General features: G+C 43.1%; 1 protein-coding gene across 3 annotated transcripts in view; it reads right to left on the reverse strand.

The window, feature by feature from the left end:
* Positions 1-12,052, reverse strand: part of HDAC9 (histone deacetylase 9) — a 338,697-nt gene extending 326,645 nt beyond the window's left edge. For all 3 annotated transcript variants that reach the window (XM_035130280.2, XM_035130275.2, XM_035130272.2), the window contains exon 1: positions 11,259-12,052. In XM_035130280.2, the coding sequence (XP_034986171.2) occupies positions 11,259-11,373 (115 nt within the window). In that variant the 5' untranslated portion in view covers positions 11,374-12,052. The remainder of the gene's footprint in view (positions 1-11,258) is intronic.
* Positions 12,053-20,234: the final 8,182 nt, after the last annotated feature.

Here is a 20,234-nt window from a genome sequence, read left to right on the forward strand (position 1 = left end):
TTTAAGGTGTCCCAATACTGATAGCTGTTTTTCATTCTAATGTGAAAGTGTCTCATCTTTTAGTGGTGTGAAAGTTTATACACACCACAGCCAGAACAAGGCAAAGCCTATATTCAAAGTGTGATTGATTGTAGTATGGAAGAATCAAAATTGAAATGATTGAATAGCCAGTTTCTACACTTGGTTTCTACACTCATAAGAACCTGAAATTTATTTGGACTATTAGGTTTCAGAATGTTCCCGTAAATGGTAATAAAACAACAATTTTCCAATTCAGAATCAGCACTTGTGTATATGAGGCTCAATTTTATACTGAAATCCAATGCATGTTTACTCGGAAGTAAGTTCCATTGTTTTTAATGCAGCTTACTTCCTAGTAGCTGTGTTTAGGACTGCAGCCTCATATTGTGAAGTTTAAGGGCACTTCATGGTGCAGGGGAGCAGTAAATCAAAACATATGTGCTTACATTTGTTTCTAGGACATTCTTGCCTCAATCCAACACAGAGTTAAGTGAGGGTAAGCACACTAAAATGAATGGGCTTAATATATTTGACTCTGTGTCAAACTGTGGCCAATGAGGAGAATAGGATATAAACATATCATATAAATGAAAACTACGGTTTCATCCTTAATAGCATAACGAAATATAAACATAGGTGTGTGTCTTGTGATCTTCAGCCTACTTCCTTCCAAGCCATTTCACTAACTTTTAATAGGACTGTTTTGGAAGACATAGCATTTCACACTATTTTTCTAGGTGGATAGCTTAGCCACGGTTATGCATGCTCTTGATAACCTCCAAGATAGACTACTGTGATGTGTGATATATGAGGCTCTATTTGATGGATGTTTGGAAACTGCAATTTGTTTAGAGAGCAGTCGTTAGGTAGCTGCTGACTGGGCCTGGCCAATTGAAATATCTTCAACAGCTCCAGTGGCTTGAAGCCTCTTTTCAAAAACACTCTGTATGAGTCAAATCCCTGTACGGTTTGGCCCTGGGGTACCTGCAGGACTGGAGTGCCCACTCCCAACATGAGCCTACCTGTGCAATGCAGCCCACTTCCAGCTACTCCCGCAGCCTGAAATGATGGTGACTGCGGAGAAGGTCTTGTAGCCAAAGCCACACCACTAATGATCAACAGGGAAGTCTCAGTAAATCTGGGGCAACTTCAAGGTATGCACACACACGGAAAGAAACATCTAGAGGGGAAAACAGCCCCATTTAATGGCATGGGATGTTGCGTTAATGGGTCAGGGGATGAACCTGATGAGTGGGTACAGGGAAAAGTAAGATTGAGTAGGCGGGGGAGGAACAGGAGACTATTATATTATATTAGAATGGACCATCTCATTTCATTTCATTTTAATTTGTATAAAGGTAAAGGTAAAGGGACCCCTGACCATTAGGTCCAGTCGTGACCGACTCTGGGGTTGCGCACTCATCTCGCATTATTGGCCGAGGGAGCCGGCGTATAGCTTCCAGGTCATGTGGGCAGCATGACAAAGCCGCTTCTGGCAAACCAGAACATCACATGGAAACGCCGTTTACCTTCCCGCTGTAGCGGTTCCTATTTATCTACTTGCATTTTGACGTGCTTTCCAACTGCTAGGTTGGCAGGAGCAGGGACTGAGCAAAGGGAGCTCACCCCGTCATGGGGATTCAAACCGCTGACCTTCTGATCGGCAAGCCCTAGGCTCTGTGGTTTAACCCACAGCACCACCCGCGTTACCTGGGTGCATTTTTTTTGCCTTTACTTTGTTAGGGAATTGATCAAACTTACTGAGCAATCCAACCCCTGACCCACCATACTTGAAGAGATTTGGGTGGGATGGAGGCGTTCCTCTGCCCAGCTGTGCTGAGCTCTGTCTGTTCCAGACGGGTCCGCGGAGTACTCAACCTGAAGCGTACTTAACCCGAGGTATGAGTGTAATTGGTTCCGGAAGTCCGTACTTAACCTGAAACGTACATAACCTGAAGCGAACTTTCCCATTGAAAGTAATGGAAAGTGGATTAATCCGTTCCAGACGGGTCCGCAGAGTACTTAAACTGAAAGTACTCAAACCGAGGCGTACTTAAACCAAAGTATGGCTGTATACCCAAGGCAGTATAGTAAGAATAAGTCAGAATAAGTCGCTTGCTAGTTCATATCGAAAAGCGATTTTTTCAGTGTTCTAATGATAGAAGACAGAACTGTCCATAAACATCAATGGAGAAATGAAATGATTTGAATTTAGCTTTGACCGGACACCAGTGTGTCCACCCCACCCTCTATTCAACCCCCATTTAGGTGGAGGGGAAACAAAGGGAGTGGTAAACCCAAAACAGACTGAGCCTGCTCAATGGGCATGGGATGTCAAGTGATGCTTATGGGAGGAGGAAAATAAGAGGGAAGGGAAGAAGAGGCTGGGACCCAAAACAGAAGCAATCCACACTGCAACATTTTGTTGCAAGGCCCCACTTGTATATATTCATTTGGCCTTGGAATGAGATAATTACACAGGACGAGTCAGCGATGTGATAGGGTTTAGTATCCATCCAAAGCAGATACAATGGAGGAATTTCTGGGTTGAAACAGCTGACACGCACACATCCTAAGGAAACTATTCCTTAGAATTCTTTTAAAGCATAAGTTTACAACGTGGCAAGGAATTTCACCGCATAACATGCTGTGGAGTTTTAACAGAGAACCAGTGACAGTTCCAGCAAAGTAGATGGAAATGACATCTGGCATCCTCATGTTCGAAAGTCTGTATTTTTGGCTCCCATCAGGACTTCCCTCCGACTTTGTAAAGCTATGAAGTGAAGCTTCATAAACAGAGAAGTGTGCTAAATCAGACTACATAAGACAGCAGTTCTTTCTGGGAGATAAGGTCCAGTCTACATAGTTCAGCTGTTGCATAATTGTTACCTTCACACATAAACACTGAGGGTCAAGACAAGGTGATCAGCACTTGCAGAGGAAACTGCAGATAGATTTATTTTTAACCAATAGCTTCATTGTAATAATTGAAACCTTAAACATTTTTACTTACAAAGAAAACTGCAGTAGTTTGTTACTATCAAAATCTCTGCATAGGCATCAAAATGTAACTAACCAAAAGAATTATCAACAAGAAGAATGTAGCAAATAAATAAAATCTTAAGCAAGCTTTTAATTTTCAAATTCCTTTTTCTTTTCTTTTTTATCTCTCACATCTTGCACAGAAACGCCCCAATCTTTGGGAATACATAACAAGTTTTGTCCTCAAAATTTCACTCTAATTATGACCAAAGGGTAGAATTTGCAATAAATGTTTCCTCTGCCAAGAAAAGTTCTCAGAAAATTTTACCCTTGGTCACACACAGTCATTCTGGTTTTTCTTTATGGCACCTCCTTATGTGTGCAATTTATATACTATCCCCAAAAATCAATTACTGGAAAAGGTGCACCTCACTAGGTTGGGCATTCGACAAAAGGGGAACTACCACTGAGAAGGCCCTGTCACAGGTCAATGTCAACAGGGCACCCCAAGTGACAGCACCAGCACCAAAGCTTCATCTGCTCATTGGTAGCCACCAGTACACAGTTTCTAGGAATGGTAGCACACAGTCCCATCGGGCTGCCCCACTTACCAACCTAGCTGCAGCCTCCAGACCATCTTCAAGGGCAGCCCAGCATACAGTGAGTTACAGTAGTCCAGACAGGCAGGGCCATCTTAAGCACCTCTGGCGCCCTGGCACGACGGATCCCTCTGGCGCCCCCCCCCCCCGCCCCGTTTCCCAGCGCGTCTGGCAGGCGGGCACAGTGTGCAGCGCGTCTGCCGTAGGCACTGCTGCACAACAGGTGGGCGGGCTCAGCACGCAGCACAGCTGCTGAGGGCGCGGCGGAGCGGCAGGAGGGCGGGCGCAGCTGCGTGGCGCCCTGCGCCACCCAGCCTGGCCATAGGGCCGGCCCTGCAGACAGGAAATAACCAGACCACAAACAACTGAATCCAGGCTATACTTGAAGGTATTCACTTTTAAATGTTTATTTGTTTCAAACCATTCTTGGAACTGTTGTCACAGACAATCTCAGTGCTTGAATAAAATGGTGCTTTATTTCCATCCCGCACATTCTACAAGAGTCGAAAACCATAACCAGCCGCTTAGACCTAATAGCTCTTGTTCCCACACAGCATTGGCCAGAACTTATGAACTGTAGCATTCCAAAGAACACTGCTTCCTGCACAATGAACTGTTTCAGGAACAATCCTCGTTGAAACGGAAGCTTGCATGTAAAAGTGGTTTGGAAAGCTGGTTACTTTTATGCTCTGGTTTTCCCTTGCAGCCTTCTTGATACCCAAGATATACCCAATTATGTCATCAATTTCCTTCAATTACTTCACAAAGGGTTCATGGGCACCCAGGGAATAGAAGGTTGCAACAGTAGCTTTTGTATCACTCAGCAATGGAATCCAGCATTCATAACGAGGCTCAGAAGCACATGGTGGGGAGGGGAGGTGGAGTCATTTGCTTAGCATTCTTTAGCTCTATGTGGTATAACAGGAGCCTGTCATGATTTATCGCTGAATAGCACATTTATTTTGCTCGCGAGAGAAACCTTTCATAACCTGCTCATTTCTGAAGTGCTTCTGGAGTTATGAGATCTGAGAGCCCTCATAAACATGTTGTCCTGCTGAAAAGCTCCAAGATAGCCATCTCCCTTCGGAACATTTCTGTACCGAGATTTTTCAAACTCTGGATTAAAAATTTACAGTTACTGGAGAGCGACACATTGGACTTGGCACATCCGTCTGTAACACCAGCAATAGCATAATCTTGTGAAACTGTGCTGGCGTCTGAAGGAGAAAGTCATAGGTTGCGTTTCAAAAGAAGAACTAGAAATGCCCTGGGTGGTGGGGGTGTTCCTAAGAAAACAATACGGCAGCCATCTTGTAAAATGTTCTATCAAATGAGATCCTCTCAGGCACCAGCACATTCTTCACTTAGACCAGGCATCCCCAAACTTCGGCCCTCCAGATGTTTTGGACTACAATTCCCATCTTCCCTGACCACTGGTCCTGTTAGCTAGGGATCATGGGAGTTGTAAGCCAAAACATCTGGAGGGCCTCAGTTTGGGGATGCCTGACTTAGACGTTTTGTTGAAACACAACTGAGTACTCCCTCAGCTTGTTATATTAATGATGTTGTCTCCATGAGTGCTGTTTTATTGATTGTTGTTTTGCTCTTAGTTCATGTGTGTGTGTGAGTGTGCACTGTACGATGTTTTATTTTTACTGGTATTTTATTTTTTAAAAACCCCACCTCTATTTCATTTTTTGAAGAAGAAGAAAAGAGTGAGGCTATTTATTTTTAATAAATAAATATGTCAACTGATAACCAACTAAGATATACAAAGTAGACCCATTAAAATTAATGGACTCTTGAGTATGATTAACATCAGACATCACCCACTGTACCAAATGCTAGTCCTATTTTGAGTAGATTCACTGGAAATAATGAACATGACCAGCGTAGGGCCATTGCTACTCTGAATATAGCATAGTTGGATACTACCAAGAGAATACAGAAATGGAAGATAAGATTTAAAAGTTAGCCCCTAGAAATGTGGGCATACAACTTGAACAAGGGCTGGGGCAGTGGGGGAGAGAACCAGTATGTTGTTTTACCACTTTGCTATGACCTTTCCCTCCAACAAAGTAATTTTGTCCTGTCTTCCTGACTCCAGTTCGTACATTTTTATGAGCTGACATATGATAAAATGTTCCAACATACAATCTACCTAGCCTGGAGCAGATCTCACTGAGTATAATGGGACTGATCTGGAATAAAGGGGCATTTAATAATTATATTGAAATATGCTTTTTCATGAAGGTTCCTTGGAATACTTCAGATTGGAAACAATCACCACACTTGTTGGTACAACTGAAACAAATTTCTCATTGGTCCTTACAGTCATTAGTTAGAGCATTATGGCAAATACCACCCTAGAAGATTTTATTTGGGTATTTACCACAAAACCGAGGTGTAAAACCAAGATCACAAAACAGCAATGCTACACCGCCCTCTAGAGGTGGTTCATTTAACAGTAAATTAGGCTTGTTTGTTGTTTTGAGAGCGAATCTGCAAAATTTTCTACCTTGCTATTTCACAACCCATAATTGAGAAATACACTTTGTGATTCATATAAATGGAAATCTCTTTGTTCCAGAAGCAGATTAAAAGCTGCAGAAAAATCAAAGCCATGCTAGGGAGCATAAAAACCCCAAGAAAGCAGAACAGTTCTTAACCAATGTGTAAAACACAGAGGATTTGATGTCAGCTGAAAGAATAAGGGCAAGGCTTTCTACAGAAATGTGGCTAGCAGGGCCTCTCGGAGGTCCAGATGGGCCCAGGTTACTTCCAACATTTGGGGCCCAAACCCGCAATCAAAATTTAAAATGACAAATTAACACACACAATCTAAATAAAAGGCGCGCACACACAAACACAGTTCAACAACCAAAAGCTGCTTCACTGCTTGCTTCAGACTCATAGCAAGAAATAAAAATGATCCACATCAAAGCAAGTCTGAGAACCAAACAAAGAAATGGGGGGAAATTGCACAGTTGAACAAACGTGTCAGATTCTCAAATATTCAGGCTGCAATCCTAACCTCACTTGGGAGTAATTCCAACTGAATTCAACAGAACTTACTACTGAGTAGACATAGTTAGGATCGCATTGTAAATGGCTGTGCATATGGCATTTTAAAAATATTATGGTTTGTGGGGCAGGACAATTTTGAACTTCCTAGTGGTATGTGATTATTATCTACATGCAAAGGACACACCATTATACCTGTGCATTTTCTTCAGGGAACTTGCCTTCTTGATTAGAGTCGCATTTCATGACTTTTGGAAGCCTATACAGAGTGGGAGAAAATCCCTGGAAGTTCACAAATGCAAAGGAGCTTATAGTCAAGCTTCGCATGTGCATTTTTGTACACATTGGTTGGAGAATGCATCGCAAAATTCAGAGAATATTTTGAGGAATAGCTGTTTTGATTTATTGGTTTAAGAAGTGCAAATTAGGTAATAGTTTCTCATTAACAAAATTGACTTTCTTCCCCATCTCGATGAGAAAAGTGGGCCTTCCAAAACTTTAATCCCAGACTCTTTGAAAAGAAATCAGAGAACACATTTTGTGACATCCAACTCCTGTGATTTTCTGAAATATGTTACTTGAATTGCTATTCTGCCAACTGCAGATTTCATACTGGTTCTAGAGCTGTTAAAGAACCTAAGAAATAAATTCTGACTCAGGCTAGCAGCAAGCTAGGCACTTACTTCCCTTGGCTCTATCCATCATTAAGGGGGAATGACTATTCCAGCTTGTTTGGGCTTCTGTCCAAACTACCTCTTCACACTGGGCAATACAGAGAGCACCAAAGCAAGCTGTACAGAGTTTTAAGCAAATAGCCAATATCCTGTTACATAACAGAACCACTGAGCATTCCCTCTACTATGAGAAGGGACAAGTTACATTTATCAAGGCGGCCATTTGATCACGAGTGATAAATAGTTCATACACAATTTAATGGGAAGTGGATACAACTTAAGTCAATCTTTTAAACATAAATGAGAAAGCCTTGGAGGAAACCCAATCCCTCCCAAAGCAGCTTTGAATCTACTCCCCTTCAGCTCTGAAACTGAAAACCGTGGTGCGCACACAGCTTCTGTTGAGATTAGCGACCGGTCAGGAGAGCAGGGCTGCACCTGCAAAGTTGTGTGTTATGATATTAGTTAATAACCTGCATAAATCACAGTCTTTGGGAAAACAAATAAAATAACTCTCAGGGTCCTTTGACACGGGGTGGTTGGGGAAAACGCCACAGGCTATGGTGGGAGCTGAACCATTCCAGACACGGCTACCTTCCTCCTCGTGTAAGCAGAAAATCAAGGTTCCCTGCATTCACAATGCATTTCTGAAGAAATGGGAATAAAGTCTGACATTCAAAGAGAAATATGCAGGGTCTGATCCTTGGGGCAGTTGCTCTGTTCAAACCAGGCAACATTTGAAAATGTGTCAGACTTCCCTGTTCTATTCAGTTTCAAAACACTGTGTGTTTACTACTTTTAGACCAAGTTATGTTACTGTAAGAAATATGTGTAGCGTCGTACCTCGGAAGTCAAACGGAATCCGTTCCAGAAGTCCGTTCGACTTGCAAAACGTTCAGAACCAAAGCGTGGCTTCAGATTGGCTGCAGGAAGCTCTTGCAGCCAATCGGAAGCCCCATCAGACATTCGCATTCCAAAAGAAAGTTCAAAAACCAGAACACTCCTGGGTTTTGATCATTCATGAGCCGGAATGTTCGACTCCCAAGGCGTTCGGGAGCCGAGGTACAACTGTATAGGGTTAAACCATACTTTCTACCTAAGGATAATATTGAAACCAGCTATGGATGAAACTGTGGTGAAAGCTCATTGGAAGTGGGAGTCTTTTTACTGTAAACTGCTGCCATGGGAAGGGGGGTCATCAAGATTGGTGCTGTGGCACCTGAAGAGGGGGTTTAATTCTTTCCTTCCATGCCACAATCCTACTGAAAAACTCACGTGGCCAAAGCAGCTCTGAATGGAAGCCCAAGGAAGCATCATTCTCTAATGTAATGGACTGGCTAGATGCGGAGAAGTAGCAGAAGGCACCAGATGGGGAACCGGATTTATCTGTTTATTTCTTTAACCTTATTACTTGAGAACTCCTAGCTAAACTTAATGCTACACTATACCGTAGGTAAAACAACACACATAAAATAAAACAACACTTGTTATTTGTTTCTGTAAGTATACTGCATGTGGGTTATGTAAAAACTACCCAGCTTTTTAGGAGAGAGAAATAGAGAAGTCTTCCCTTGAGGTCTTGCTCACAAAGGATTTAAATTAAGGCTCTGAAGCTTTCTGAACGCAAACAACGTCTAGGTCTCAGCACTTCTGTCAGAACTATCATTTGCTTTTGCTTTTTTAAAATCAACAAAAGAGCTCCCACAGCAAGTGCAAATGCTGAAACCATTTGAATGTATAACCACACTGCAAAGTGCAATTACGTTTTCGAATTTACTCTTATTGCATCTGTAATGCAAATGTCTCAGGGGGCTGCTCTTTGCACTTGCAGCGAAGCCGCTGAGCATGGGAAACACAGAGCACAGCACCATGACTCTGACATGGTGTGGCCAGCAGGGGGGGATGTAACACCAAAATAAAAGTGTGGCAATGGGAACCTTTGAAAGAGCAGAGAGATACAACTCTGCATTTATGAATGCAGATAGTTAACCACCCAGTTCAATTTTCTAAAACGGCAACAGAGCTTTATTTTGCAACCTACTGTTAAATACCGCTGAGGACGCTTTTTTTCTGGGGAAGTTTCTAAGGTTCCCTTTTCTTTTTCACACACCCCGCTCTCTCGGGAAAAGGAATTCCACTTTGAAGAAGTTTCCCCAAATGTTCATGATCACTCTGTAATGGTGGCCACTATCCTGCCACACACACACCCCACCAACTATTCCTCAGAATGACACTCAGTTCTAGACGCAACCTCTCTATATGTGGCAAAGGGGCCTTCCAACCACCCTTGCCTCTCCTTTAATTCTCCTTTGCTGAGTAGAAAGCCACTACAACTGTTGCAATTAGGGTTGCCAGACTCAATAGAGGACAGGACTTCTGTGCCTTTAATTGCCCTGCTCTCTTTTGAGTCTGGAAACCTTAAAGAGAAACCAGCAGACCCTTTGTTTAATTTCCAAGCAAAGGGTCTGCTGGTTTCTCTTTAAGGTTTCCAGACTCAAAAGAGAGCAGGGCAATTAAAGGCACAGAAGTCCTGTCCGCTATTGAGTCTGGCAACCCTAGCTGCAATACAACAAAACCTTGCGCAGGTTTGACGCAGCTATGGTGACAATGGGTTACTTTCTCCATCTCCTGAAGCCACCAGGTCAGATATTGTTGAGTACACATGGTTTGCCCAGAGATGCAAGAAAAAAAAATAGGCATAAAGAGTTGTATCTAATGCAGCGCTTAGCAGATCCTTCTATCATCAGCGAATGGATTTCTCATTGCGCAGCAGAACAACATGCCCTTCTCCTCCCATCACCTCCCCAAATCTGTTCTAATCCCTACACTAGCACAAAAATGAGTTGAATACTGCCCCAGTATAACTTGTTTGGGGAATGTGTTGTGCACAGCATTCCACCCACAGGCACAGGGGGGGTTTTCAACAGGGTTTTGTAGCTCCCCACTTCTGGTATCGGTAGCTGTCTCCTGAGCTCAGAATAGAAATTTGGGTGGCTCTTAATGCTCACCCTTTCTATGAAGGGAGTGATCTGAATCTAAACCCAATAAAAACTCAACTCGTTCTCTCCCTCCTCACAGCTGCCAGTGGGTCTCCAAATCTCCCACTTCATCTGCTTACCTGGCTACAGATGGTGATGATCTACACTGTGTCAGAGACATGAAGAACTGGAAAATGCTATTTTGCCATCTAAACAGCAGTGGTCAGGTACCTTGAGAGGGGGGGCAGGTACCAGTGGTGGGAGGATCAGCCCATTCTGCCCTGGACCCAATATGACTCTGATTGACGAATAAGAATAGTTCTTTGTCTCCTGTGCCAATTCAGGTCAAGTCCCATCAGAAGCATCAAAAGAAAAAGTCCTTCCCTAGAGGATAGTTCAATCTAAATGCCAATGGTGGGGGGTAACAATATATGGAAAGAAGTAAAGGGAGAGGCAAATGGGACAAGGGATGACTGAGAACAACTGCAGCACTTAGGTTTGGATTCAGTTGGAGAAGGGGACACAGCGTATCAAAGAAAGCGGACAAAAATAGTATCTACATTCTCTTCCCTTTTCTCTCTGCCACTAGCTTCTCAATTTTGGTCTAATTATGTGCGAGATATTTTGTTATGGAGAAACCGGGGGGGGGGGAGAGTTTGAAAGGGAATGAGCCTCCTTGTTCCCCTTTCATAATTAGCTCAAGAGACACCCAGATGTTTGCTAAAGGCTACAGAAGCATCATGAAATCAGTGCGACACCGCCGTGTTTCAAGATTTGCCACAGTTCACAATCAATGGTCAATCTGTCCCCACCCCCACCCCCTCCGCACCCATCCATGACCACATGTCTGCCATCTGGCACCGTGTCTGCATCAGCAGAGGCAACTGGAGCCCTGCCACTGAGTCTGCCCACGGCACATACCAAAAACAACCAGCTTGTGGGTGCTGGAAAGGAAGATCGGGGAGGCAGTAGACACTTACCAATATTGCACATTCCTGGAAAGGGTAGCCAGATGGCTGGTAGGCTGCCAAAGCAGACATGACACCGGGCACTCTGGCCATCCTGCTGAGAGAAGCTGCCGTTGGTTTTTGCCATTCTTGGTCCCTGCCTGTTTTAAGAGTCAACCGCTTCCTTCGTGGTTGTGGTGCCTGACAAGGAGCAAAGCGTAGCAGGGGAAGAGAACTTAGCTGGGGTGTTCCTGAGGGAAGAGAGGAACTGGCCTCATCAGGGGACTTTCCCCTTGCGCTATGGCAGGGAGGGAATAGCTAGCAGTGTTTCTGAAGGACGTTGCAAGTACGTATGGGGATGGAGGGAAGAAATCTGGTAGGCAAGAAGGTGTGAGCCAGGGACGGGAAACCTTTTTTTTTTAGCCTGAGAGCTGCATTCCTTTCTGGAAAGCCTTCCAATAACTCTGAGCCTCTGTACACTTCAGGTTGTTTCTGCTAAAGGCACCATCCTTTCCTGCTGGCTTGTTCATATGGGTAGATTCGGCATAACCTGTTGTCATTCCAGTGCTGGATATAAAGCAGGGCTAAAGAACCTTTTACAGTATTCCTTTCTAGGCAATCTTCCAAAGGCCATATCCCAGTAGTGGGCAATGCAAGAGGCAAATGTTGGTGGAGGCAAAAAAGCAATTTTTTACCACTGTGCATAGTAGGCTAGTGTACACCTACACACCTCTTTATCCTCCACTTGGGCAAATGAGAGAACTTACCATAATTCAAGGACATATTCCAGTTAGGTAAACAAACACACCTGGGGTGCAAAGCAGATCCCTGAGAGGCATAGCCTGGGGTGGGGGAGATGTGACAAGGGGGAGTTCTGAGGATCTGAAAGAGAGGCTGGGGGGGTCACATTTTGTCCCTGAGCCTGAGGTTCTCCACCTGTGATTTAAGCGAAAGCATGTTGCGTATATTGCTTGCAATGCCTGGATAATCAGTGTGAGATATAAGCATGCATTCTGACAGAGGGGATATATCTATGGGCAGGTGACAATGCCCCTATCTTCATGCAACTATAAGGAAAGAGCACTTGACTTTTCCAGCTTGACCTCTAGAATTTCCAAAAATGTGATAGGGAGATAATGACATACATTCTAAATGCTGCACACAATTAGCAACGTGCAGCCTGCTGAGCCAGGAAATATAGCAGGATGTTCTAAAATGAGACAGTATGAGAGGGGATATTTTTGTAAACTGCCCTAGGAATATGACTGAAAGTGGGGCTAAGGGGACTGGTGTGGGTGGGTGGGTGGGTGCAATGAATGGCATTTCAGGATTGGCTAATACCCAAGAGTTAGCTTTTTATGCTCCAGATTTCTTAAAGCCTAAAATCATTACCTTTGGAAGTTGGCAAGCTAGTTCTTTATCATTTACTTAATATAATGGCCAGCCTCTTTTATCAGTGGATTAGAAGTTACAAATCTGCCAGACAATCGAAGCACTCTAGGGCTTGTTCCAGGGAAACAAATGGAACAGCTACAGCTTTCCTTGTCCTTCACTGGCATTATGTACGTGTAACTGCGCAGCTTATAGCCCTAAAAAAAAGTCAATTGGTTTTATGAGTTCTGACATTCTGATACACTAAAGCCACGAGCCTCAGTGCCCCAACATTCCTGGGAAAGGGCCTACGTACAATTCCATTATGTCAGTGAATACCTTGCAAGTTCCAGAAAAAAGTCAGGAGTGCAGGAAGCTGCCTTATATCCAGGGCTTTTTATCAGCCAGAACTCACCTGAACTCAGTTCTGGCCGCTCTCAGATGGGCACCATTGCCATTATAAGAGAACAGGGGAGGTGTTCATCGTGAGTTCTGGACCTCTTTTTCTAGAAAAATGGCACTGTTTAACTTTATACCAAGTCAAACTACTTGTCCACCTAGCCCGGTACTGTCTACTCTGGCAGCAACCATCTAGGGTCAAGCTGCAAACTGCCCCAAGGTACTGCATGCTAATATATGTTCTTCATATATATCAAAGATTTTCTTTGCTTACGAAAGTACATGCATTGCCTCTTTTTTCAGGTCATAGAGTATTTTCTATATATCAGTTGCATTCGATGCGAGACCTTAGTGTTATATACAGTATAATCATCTTAGGTCCCTTCTGCACCAGACAGTTAAAGTGGCATTATACCCCTTTAAACAGTCATGGTTTCTGCCAAAGAATCCTGGGAGCTGCAATTTGTTTAAAGTGCTGCGAGTTGTCAGAGATTTCCACCCCCCTCACAAAGTTGCAGTTCCCAGAGTAGTTTAACAATAAATTTGGGGGTCTCTGGGGAAGCCGTGACTATCAATACTGTTTTCAGTATATACTGCAGGATGGAGTCAGGCAGCTTTTCCAAGGCACTCCAATAGACTTTTCCCCCATATAGGATTTCCACAGTGACACCAACTTACAGCATTCATATTCAATGCATAGAACAATTAGTTTCAAATTTTCTAATGCAGGAGATGATGCTATACAAGCCCAGGAGAGCCTGGATGCTGGGTTTCAATGCGGCAAAAATGGTGCACTGCTAAGACCATAAAGGTAGAGGTACCCCTGACCATTAGGTCCAGTTGCGGATGACTTTGGGGTTGCAGCGCTCATCTCGCTCTATAAGCCAAGGGAGCCGGCGTTTGTCCGCAGACAGCTTCTGGGTCATGTGGCCAGCATGATTAAGCCACTTCTGACAAACCAGAGCAGCGCACGGAAACACCGTTTACCTTCCCGCCGGAGCGGTACCTATTTATCTACTTGCACTTTGACATGCTTTCGAACTGTTAGGTGGGCAGGAGCTGGGACTGAACAATGGGAGCTCACCCCATCGCGGGGATTTGAACCGCCAACCTAAACACTCGCCCTCTTTTTTTAAAGGGAGTATTATGCATTTTAAAAAATGAATTTTCCTGCAGTATGTACTGCATTGAACACAGTCACAGTGTATATCTCCATGTGTGTGTTTCAAATATTACAATAAAAAGGCATCTCTTCAGGGGGAGAAAAAGCACATGAAATTGGGTAGGGAGGAAGCCTGGGAAACACGATTACCTTGGCAATAACCTAGGGGTGTACTGCTTTGAGGGAGCATATTATTTTCCAAGCCAAAAAGATATGGACCTGCTTTTTAAAAAGAGTGTGAGGAAAGCTGCCATAAGGAACTGCAGGTTTCAGCAACGTGATTGGAAGAAGGCCTCTGTGTTCAGCATTTTACTTTCAATGCCACGTTCATGCAGCAAGCAGTTTCAAATGTATATATGCTTGAACAAATTCAGTGCCACAAAGGAGAGACTTTTTAAAATCATCGCTACCCCATTATGACTTTATTTCGCAAAGGGATTTAAAGACATTAAGAAGGCCTTCTAGAAAAGCTGGGTTGGTTACACACACACACACACACACACACACACAGAGAGAGAGAGAGAGAGAGAGAGAGAGAGAGAGAGAGAGAGAGAGAGAGAGAGAGAGAGCTCTTTTAAACAAAGCAATGTGGGATACAGAACGTACTTATCTCCACAGCAGTCTTTTGGGATAGAATCAGAATTTAAATAGGATGCAAAAAGAAGAAGAAGCTACTTTTCAAGGGATAAATTAATGTGAAATTTCTCAGGAGGAAAAATAAGAAGAAAAGGCAGCTGTTTGGTTTACCATATCAAAAAAGAAAGGAAATACTTGATTACACTGCACCCATGGTTTAAAGTTAAGCTAAGGCAGCACGAGTCTGACTGGTAAACATCATTTAGCTCATTCTTAAGAGGCTTAGGGAATGCCACTGTTAAAATGTTTTGCAGCACATTCCTGCAACAGCCAATAGGATGGAGGGAAGTTAAGTGCATATGAAAGAAAACAGAAAAAAGAGCTTGAATCGCTTTTTGAAAAATGAACACCCTTCTCAAAGGATTTGCTACTTCAATCCATGAAGATGTATCCCTGAACTGCATCAGTGTGAGTATCATCATGAAATAGGGAAAATTTCCTTGTTATGACTTTATTAAATCCAAAGCATATTATATGAGAGCATTAGATTTACTAGAAGCTTGTTCAGCACCTGAGGTCCTCAGAACAAATCCAACTCCTTTATTTAAATGCAACAGCAATTCTTCATCTTTTCTCCTTGTGATTGTTAAATACGACAAATGTCCTTATTTATAAGACTAATTAATTAAAGTTGCCGCAATACCAAATGGCCTCTGGGCAACTCACAACAATTTTAAACCATACTAAAATTTAAAGCAACGACAACAACATTATAATATTACAAAAAGCATGGTCAGTAGTTCAATAATTAAGACACATCTCATGTAATCAGATAAATGCAAACAAAAAACTGTCCACTACCAGTTTCCAATGAGTTTTTAAATTATGAATTAGACACACAGAGACACAGCAAAAAAAAGAGGGGGAAAAAGGACACGGTTCCAATTAGGTTATGCAGCCTAGGCCTAGATTGAATTAAACCAGTGTGCTAGTGAAAGCCGATGGAAACCTCCTGAGAGCTAGTGGCATCCCCCACCCCCCACCTATGACTTGTTCCTAAATGCTTTTTTCTTGTTTCCAAAAACAAACATCCTCTTTGACCACAGATGAAATAAAGGACCATTGTATTTTGCTATTAATAAAAATACAGAAGTGTTGAAAAGGGATGTATGAGACCTAGCTGGTTTCACTATACTTGTCCTCCAGTGTGGTGTAGTGGTTAAGAGCGGTAGACTCGTAATCTGGTGAACTGGGTTCGCTTCCCCGCTCCTCCACATGCAGCTGCTGGGTGACCTTGGGCTAGCCATACTTCTTTGAAGTCTCTCAGCCCCACTCACCTCACAGAGTGTTTGTTGTGGGGGAGGAAGGGAAATGAGAATGTTAGCCGCTTTGAGACTCCTTTGTGTAGTGATAAAGCGGGATATCAAATCCAAACTACTCTTCTTCTTCTTCTTCTTCTTCTTCTTCTTCTTCTTCTTCTTCTTCTTCTTCTTCTTCTTCTCCCTCCCACCACTACACATCAGAGCACAAGTTAAAGGCACTCTTGGTCATGAAAGGATGGTCCCCAATTTCCATTGACTTCCCCATCTGGCATCAGCCCCCCACAACATATTTCACACTTTAAGACCATGTGAAGGTACATCATGCCCTCCCAACTGTCACAACATGGGATGGAGAGGTGAGGGAAGCATGGCACATTGATAGAGCAAATGCTTTGCATACAAAAGATCACAGGTTCAATCCCTAACATCTCCAGTTGTAGGAGATGCTGGGAGATACCCCTGCATAAGACCCCCAAAGCCACTGCCAAACAGAATAGTCAATATTAGGATAGATGAACCAGCAGTCTAACTCAGTATAGGGTTGCTTCAAATATTCACTAAAGTGGCAGCCACAGATTGACTTTTATTCATTTAGAAGTGCCACCAATGGTTGACCGAGAATGGTATGCACAACCTGGTCCAGGATCTTAACCACCCTACCTAAGGATCCTGTTACAAAACCTTATATTTTGATGGAGCTCAACAGTGCCAACTGGAATTTCTGGGATTTCACACACACATATACACCCCAGTGAACTCTGAATAGACAACTATTCTTGACGTTCTTTTTGAATGCAAGTCTTAAAGTAAAGCCTTCCTATACAATGACTCAACAGGTCCGAACTGGCAAAAATGTAATCTTCTTTTGAAGTTTAAGTTCAGAGTTATTAGCAAAATGGAGCTAACCTCTATGCAACTTTCTGATTCTCTACAGATACTCAGAATGGAACAGATCTCATGAAAAGGCCCAAGAACAATCCATCTCTACTAAGGGACTTTTGAAGGTCTCAGATTCCCATAAATACTGAGACGTCACTCTCAGTCTTGCCTTCCTGGAAACATCTAAACAGAATCTGAAATATGTTGTATCTCAGAACCTCTCTTCTGGAAAGAACTCTGCAACTTGTATCATAGGATCAGAAAAGGCAGGTGCCAGTTGGGACTGGTAGGAGAGAAGTCAGGGGCCTGAAATTAATATAATCAGGTCAAGGATAGGTGGAGCCAACTAATTCTGGTTTTGTTCCTATTCTCTTCCCTGCTGAATTCTACAAAGGCAGCTCTAAGGCGGAAGCTGACAGCCATTGCTACTTCTTTGTCTGGTTGTAAGTAAGGGGGCAGGCAGGTAGGTGCTGCCTAAGAGCAGAATGAGGCGGGGCAGTGTCCCACACGCTCTAATGGATCATCCTCCATCCTGCTTATTATGAGGGGCTGCAGTTATTATTCCCAAAAGGAAATGAGGAAACTTCCAGCCCTGCTGAAATGTGTTGTTGAAGTTTCAAAGAGAAGAAGACAAACTCACCCAGCAAAGGGCAAATGGACCAAAGGCAGAAGACAACTTTTCTTCTACCCATTCAGAAAACACAAAGTGTTCCTCCTCAGATCTCATAACATTTAAAGCCAGCAGCTTCTATATGTCACTGAAGCAAACTGTGATAGATTGAAGTTCTTCACCATTCCACTAACTCCTTAATTCCACTGCCGCCTTAATTGCCATGGGGGGAAAGAAATTGCCATCATACTTCAAACATCTAAGATTAATAACAAATGCAGAGGATAATTAAATGGGGAGATTTAAACTCAACTAAATTCATCCATTTATTATTACACACTTGGTTGCCTGACTAAAATTAGGTAACTAATCTGAATATGACTGATGAGAAATAATAGTAATGAAGGAACATTATTTTTTTATTTTAAAAAAAGAGCACAGGACAAAGATAAGTACTTGACTTGTTTCTATTTAGCCCTAAGTGCATTTTTTGCTCTTGTTTACAAAGACATCCCATCTTGTTTTGTATGCGGTATGTGTGATTGCAAGGCATAAATGGAGCACACTGTTAATTAGTCAACACAAGCAGGATCGTTTGTTTTTGCTCATGTTTAGGCTTTGATCTAAATTTCTCTTGCAATTCCTGTCAAGATTGTTTGTCACACTTTCACACAATAAGTGAGCAGTAGCAGAACTGCTAAGCCCATATCCAGCCACTTCTGCTTGACTCGTCTTGCACTATGTGTCTTGAAGGAGAGGAAGGTAGCATTTGATGCTTTGCCTCAAGCAGCAAGATGCCTTTCCGGCAGCCACATCTGAAATCTCCTTTCCCAGGCCACTCAGAAAAAGGCAGAGGTTGCATTGCAACTGGTAGAGGGACACCAGTGAACACAAAGACGGGCTCTGTTTGGGACTGTTAGTTCAGGAGCTATGTTCACTGCCACCAGCTGTTGGGAACTGCAAGTGGGAAGGGTGATGTTGGACTAGATGGGCCTTTGGCCTGATCCAGCCTGGTTCTCTTTACGTTCTCAAGACTTCCTGTTGCCCCCTCCAAGTAGGATGGGTTTCTTAATAAGACATCTAATGAAAGCTGCCCTTAACCGTGATTGTGACATTCTGCAGAATTTTCTGAAACAAAAGTACTCCAGGCCACGTTTTAGAAACAAAAAAATATCAAACTCAGCAAAAAAAATATTTTAGAAGATGTTGGGAAGGAAATTGTTTTTGCCATTTTTCTTTTAAATGTTCAAGGAACGTAGAATGAAAATAAGAGCTGATAGTTTCTGGAACATTTTCTATATTCAGAGTTTTGCTTCTGATGTTGCCAGCTTCATATAGCTAGGAAGACGTGTTTCTGAGCGCCATGGGAGAGTACAAAAAGAAATTGAAAATAAGCTCCTGTGTTTAGAAAAAAAAAATTAGCACGGCCTGAGCAGAGGGTTTATGACTGAGCAAAGCCGCTGTGAATAAGCCATGCCCATGGAACACAACATTTTATGGTGGCTGTGGCTACTGGTGGCGCATGGCTTGCTGCCAAGCATCCTAGAAAAATCATAGACAGAGATAAGCCAGGGAAGCAGAGCAGAGGAGTGTGGAGAAACAAAGCAGAGCCAGGGAAACTCTGTTGTTCAGGCAAAGTCCCAGTCTAAACCGGAAGGCTTTTATAGCCCTTTCTGTCCTGGTGGATCCAAAAGTGAGCCTGGGTGGGAATTCCAAAAGCTCACCAGAGAGGGCAACCCCACAGCCAACCCAAGATTCTTGGTTCTGACCCTGGTGCACACACAGAAATTTCTCACTCAAATTCACTCTGCTAGGGCAGTTGTTTCCTTCTGTTCAAGATTTAAGAAGTAGAAGGTGGAATAAGAGATTCCCAATGGAAGTCACCCTAGGTAGAATCATGGTGCTGAGGCAACTATTTCTGAGCCCTTCTAGTTCTAATTCTTGTACATGTAAAAGGTGTGTAATTACCATGGGACTGTGGCCTGTCTCCAAATATGTGAGTCTAGTCCACGTTGTTCTGATAGTATCAAAGGAATCAAAGGAACGAAATTTGCATCCTGGGGCAAACTAGCATTGCCAAGTTGTATTTCAAGAACGTGGGCACTGGGGGTGGCTCATATAAAGAGGTTCATGGGAATGTGGTCCTTATTTTCTACGTGGGTATCTGATACAAACAAAGCCTGCACAATATGTGAACCACTAACCCAGGGGTAGAAAACTTTTTTTCAGCTGAAGGGCTGCATTCCATTCTGGGCACTCTTTTGAGGGCAACATGCCAATGGTGGGGTTGCCCATATATTATTGCCTTTGTTGTTGTTGTTGTTTAGTCGTTTAGTCGTGTCCCCATTTAGGCTCAATCCATTTCTAAGGCTCAATGAATCTACTGCCTTTCTAGGACTGCAGAAATGGTGGAATTCTCAACCACTTCCCAGGCCATTACTTGGGTGATGGGTTGCAAACGTTCACAAACAATACAGGTCTAAGAATAAGAACAGATGTTTCAAGTAATGTAAAGCCTTTGGAACTTTGCAAGCTGGTCAGAAATAGTATAAAGACAGCAAGAACCAAAGTCTTCTGTAGGTTGATGCAAGGATGGATGCCATGCTGGGAAACCCTAGCAGAGAAGTGAAACTTCAAGCAGTAGTTCTTCTGAGTTCTGCAGTATTTAGGACTGTTGGGCAAAGTTCATT

This window comes from Zootoca vivipara, chromosome 12 (assembly GCF_963506605.1).
Source record: "Zootoca vivipara chromosome 12, rZooViv1.1, whole genome shotgun sequence".
Lineage (NCBI taxonomy): Eukaryota > Metazoa > Chordata > Lepidosauria > Squamata > Lacertidae > Zootoca > Zootoca vivipara.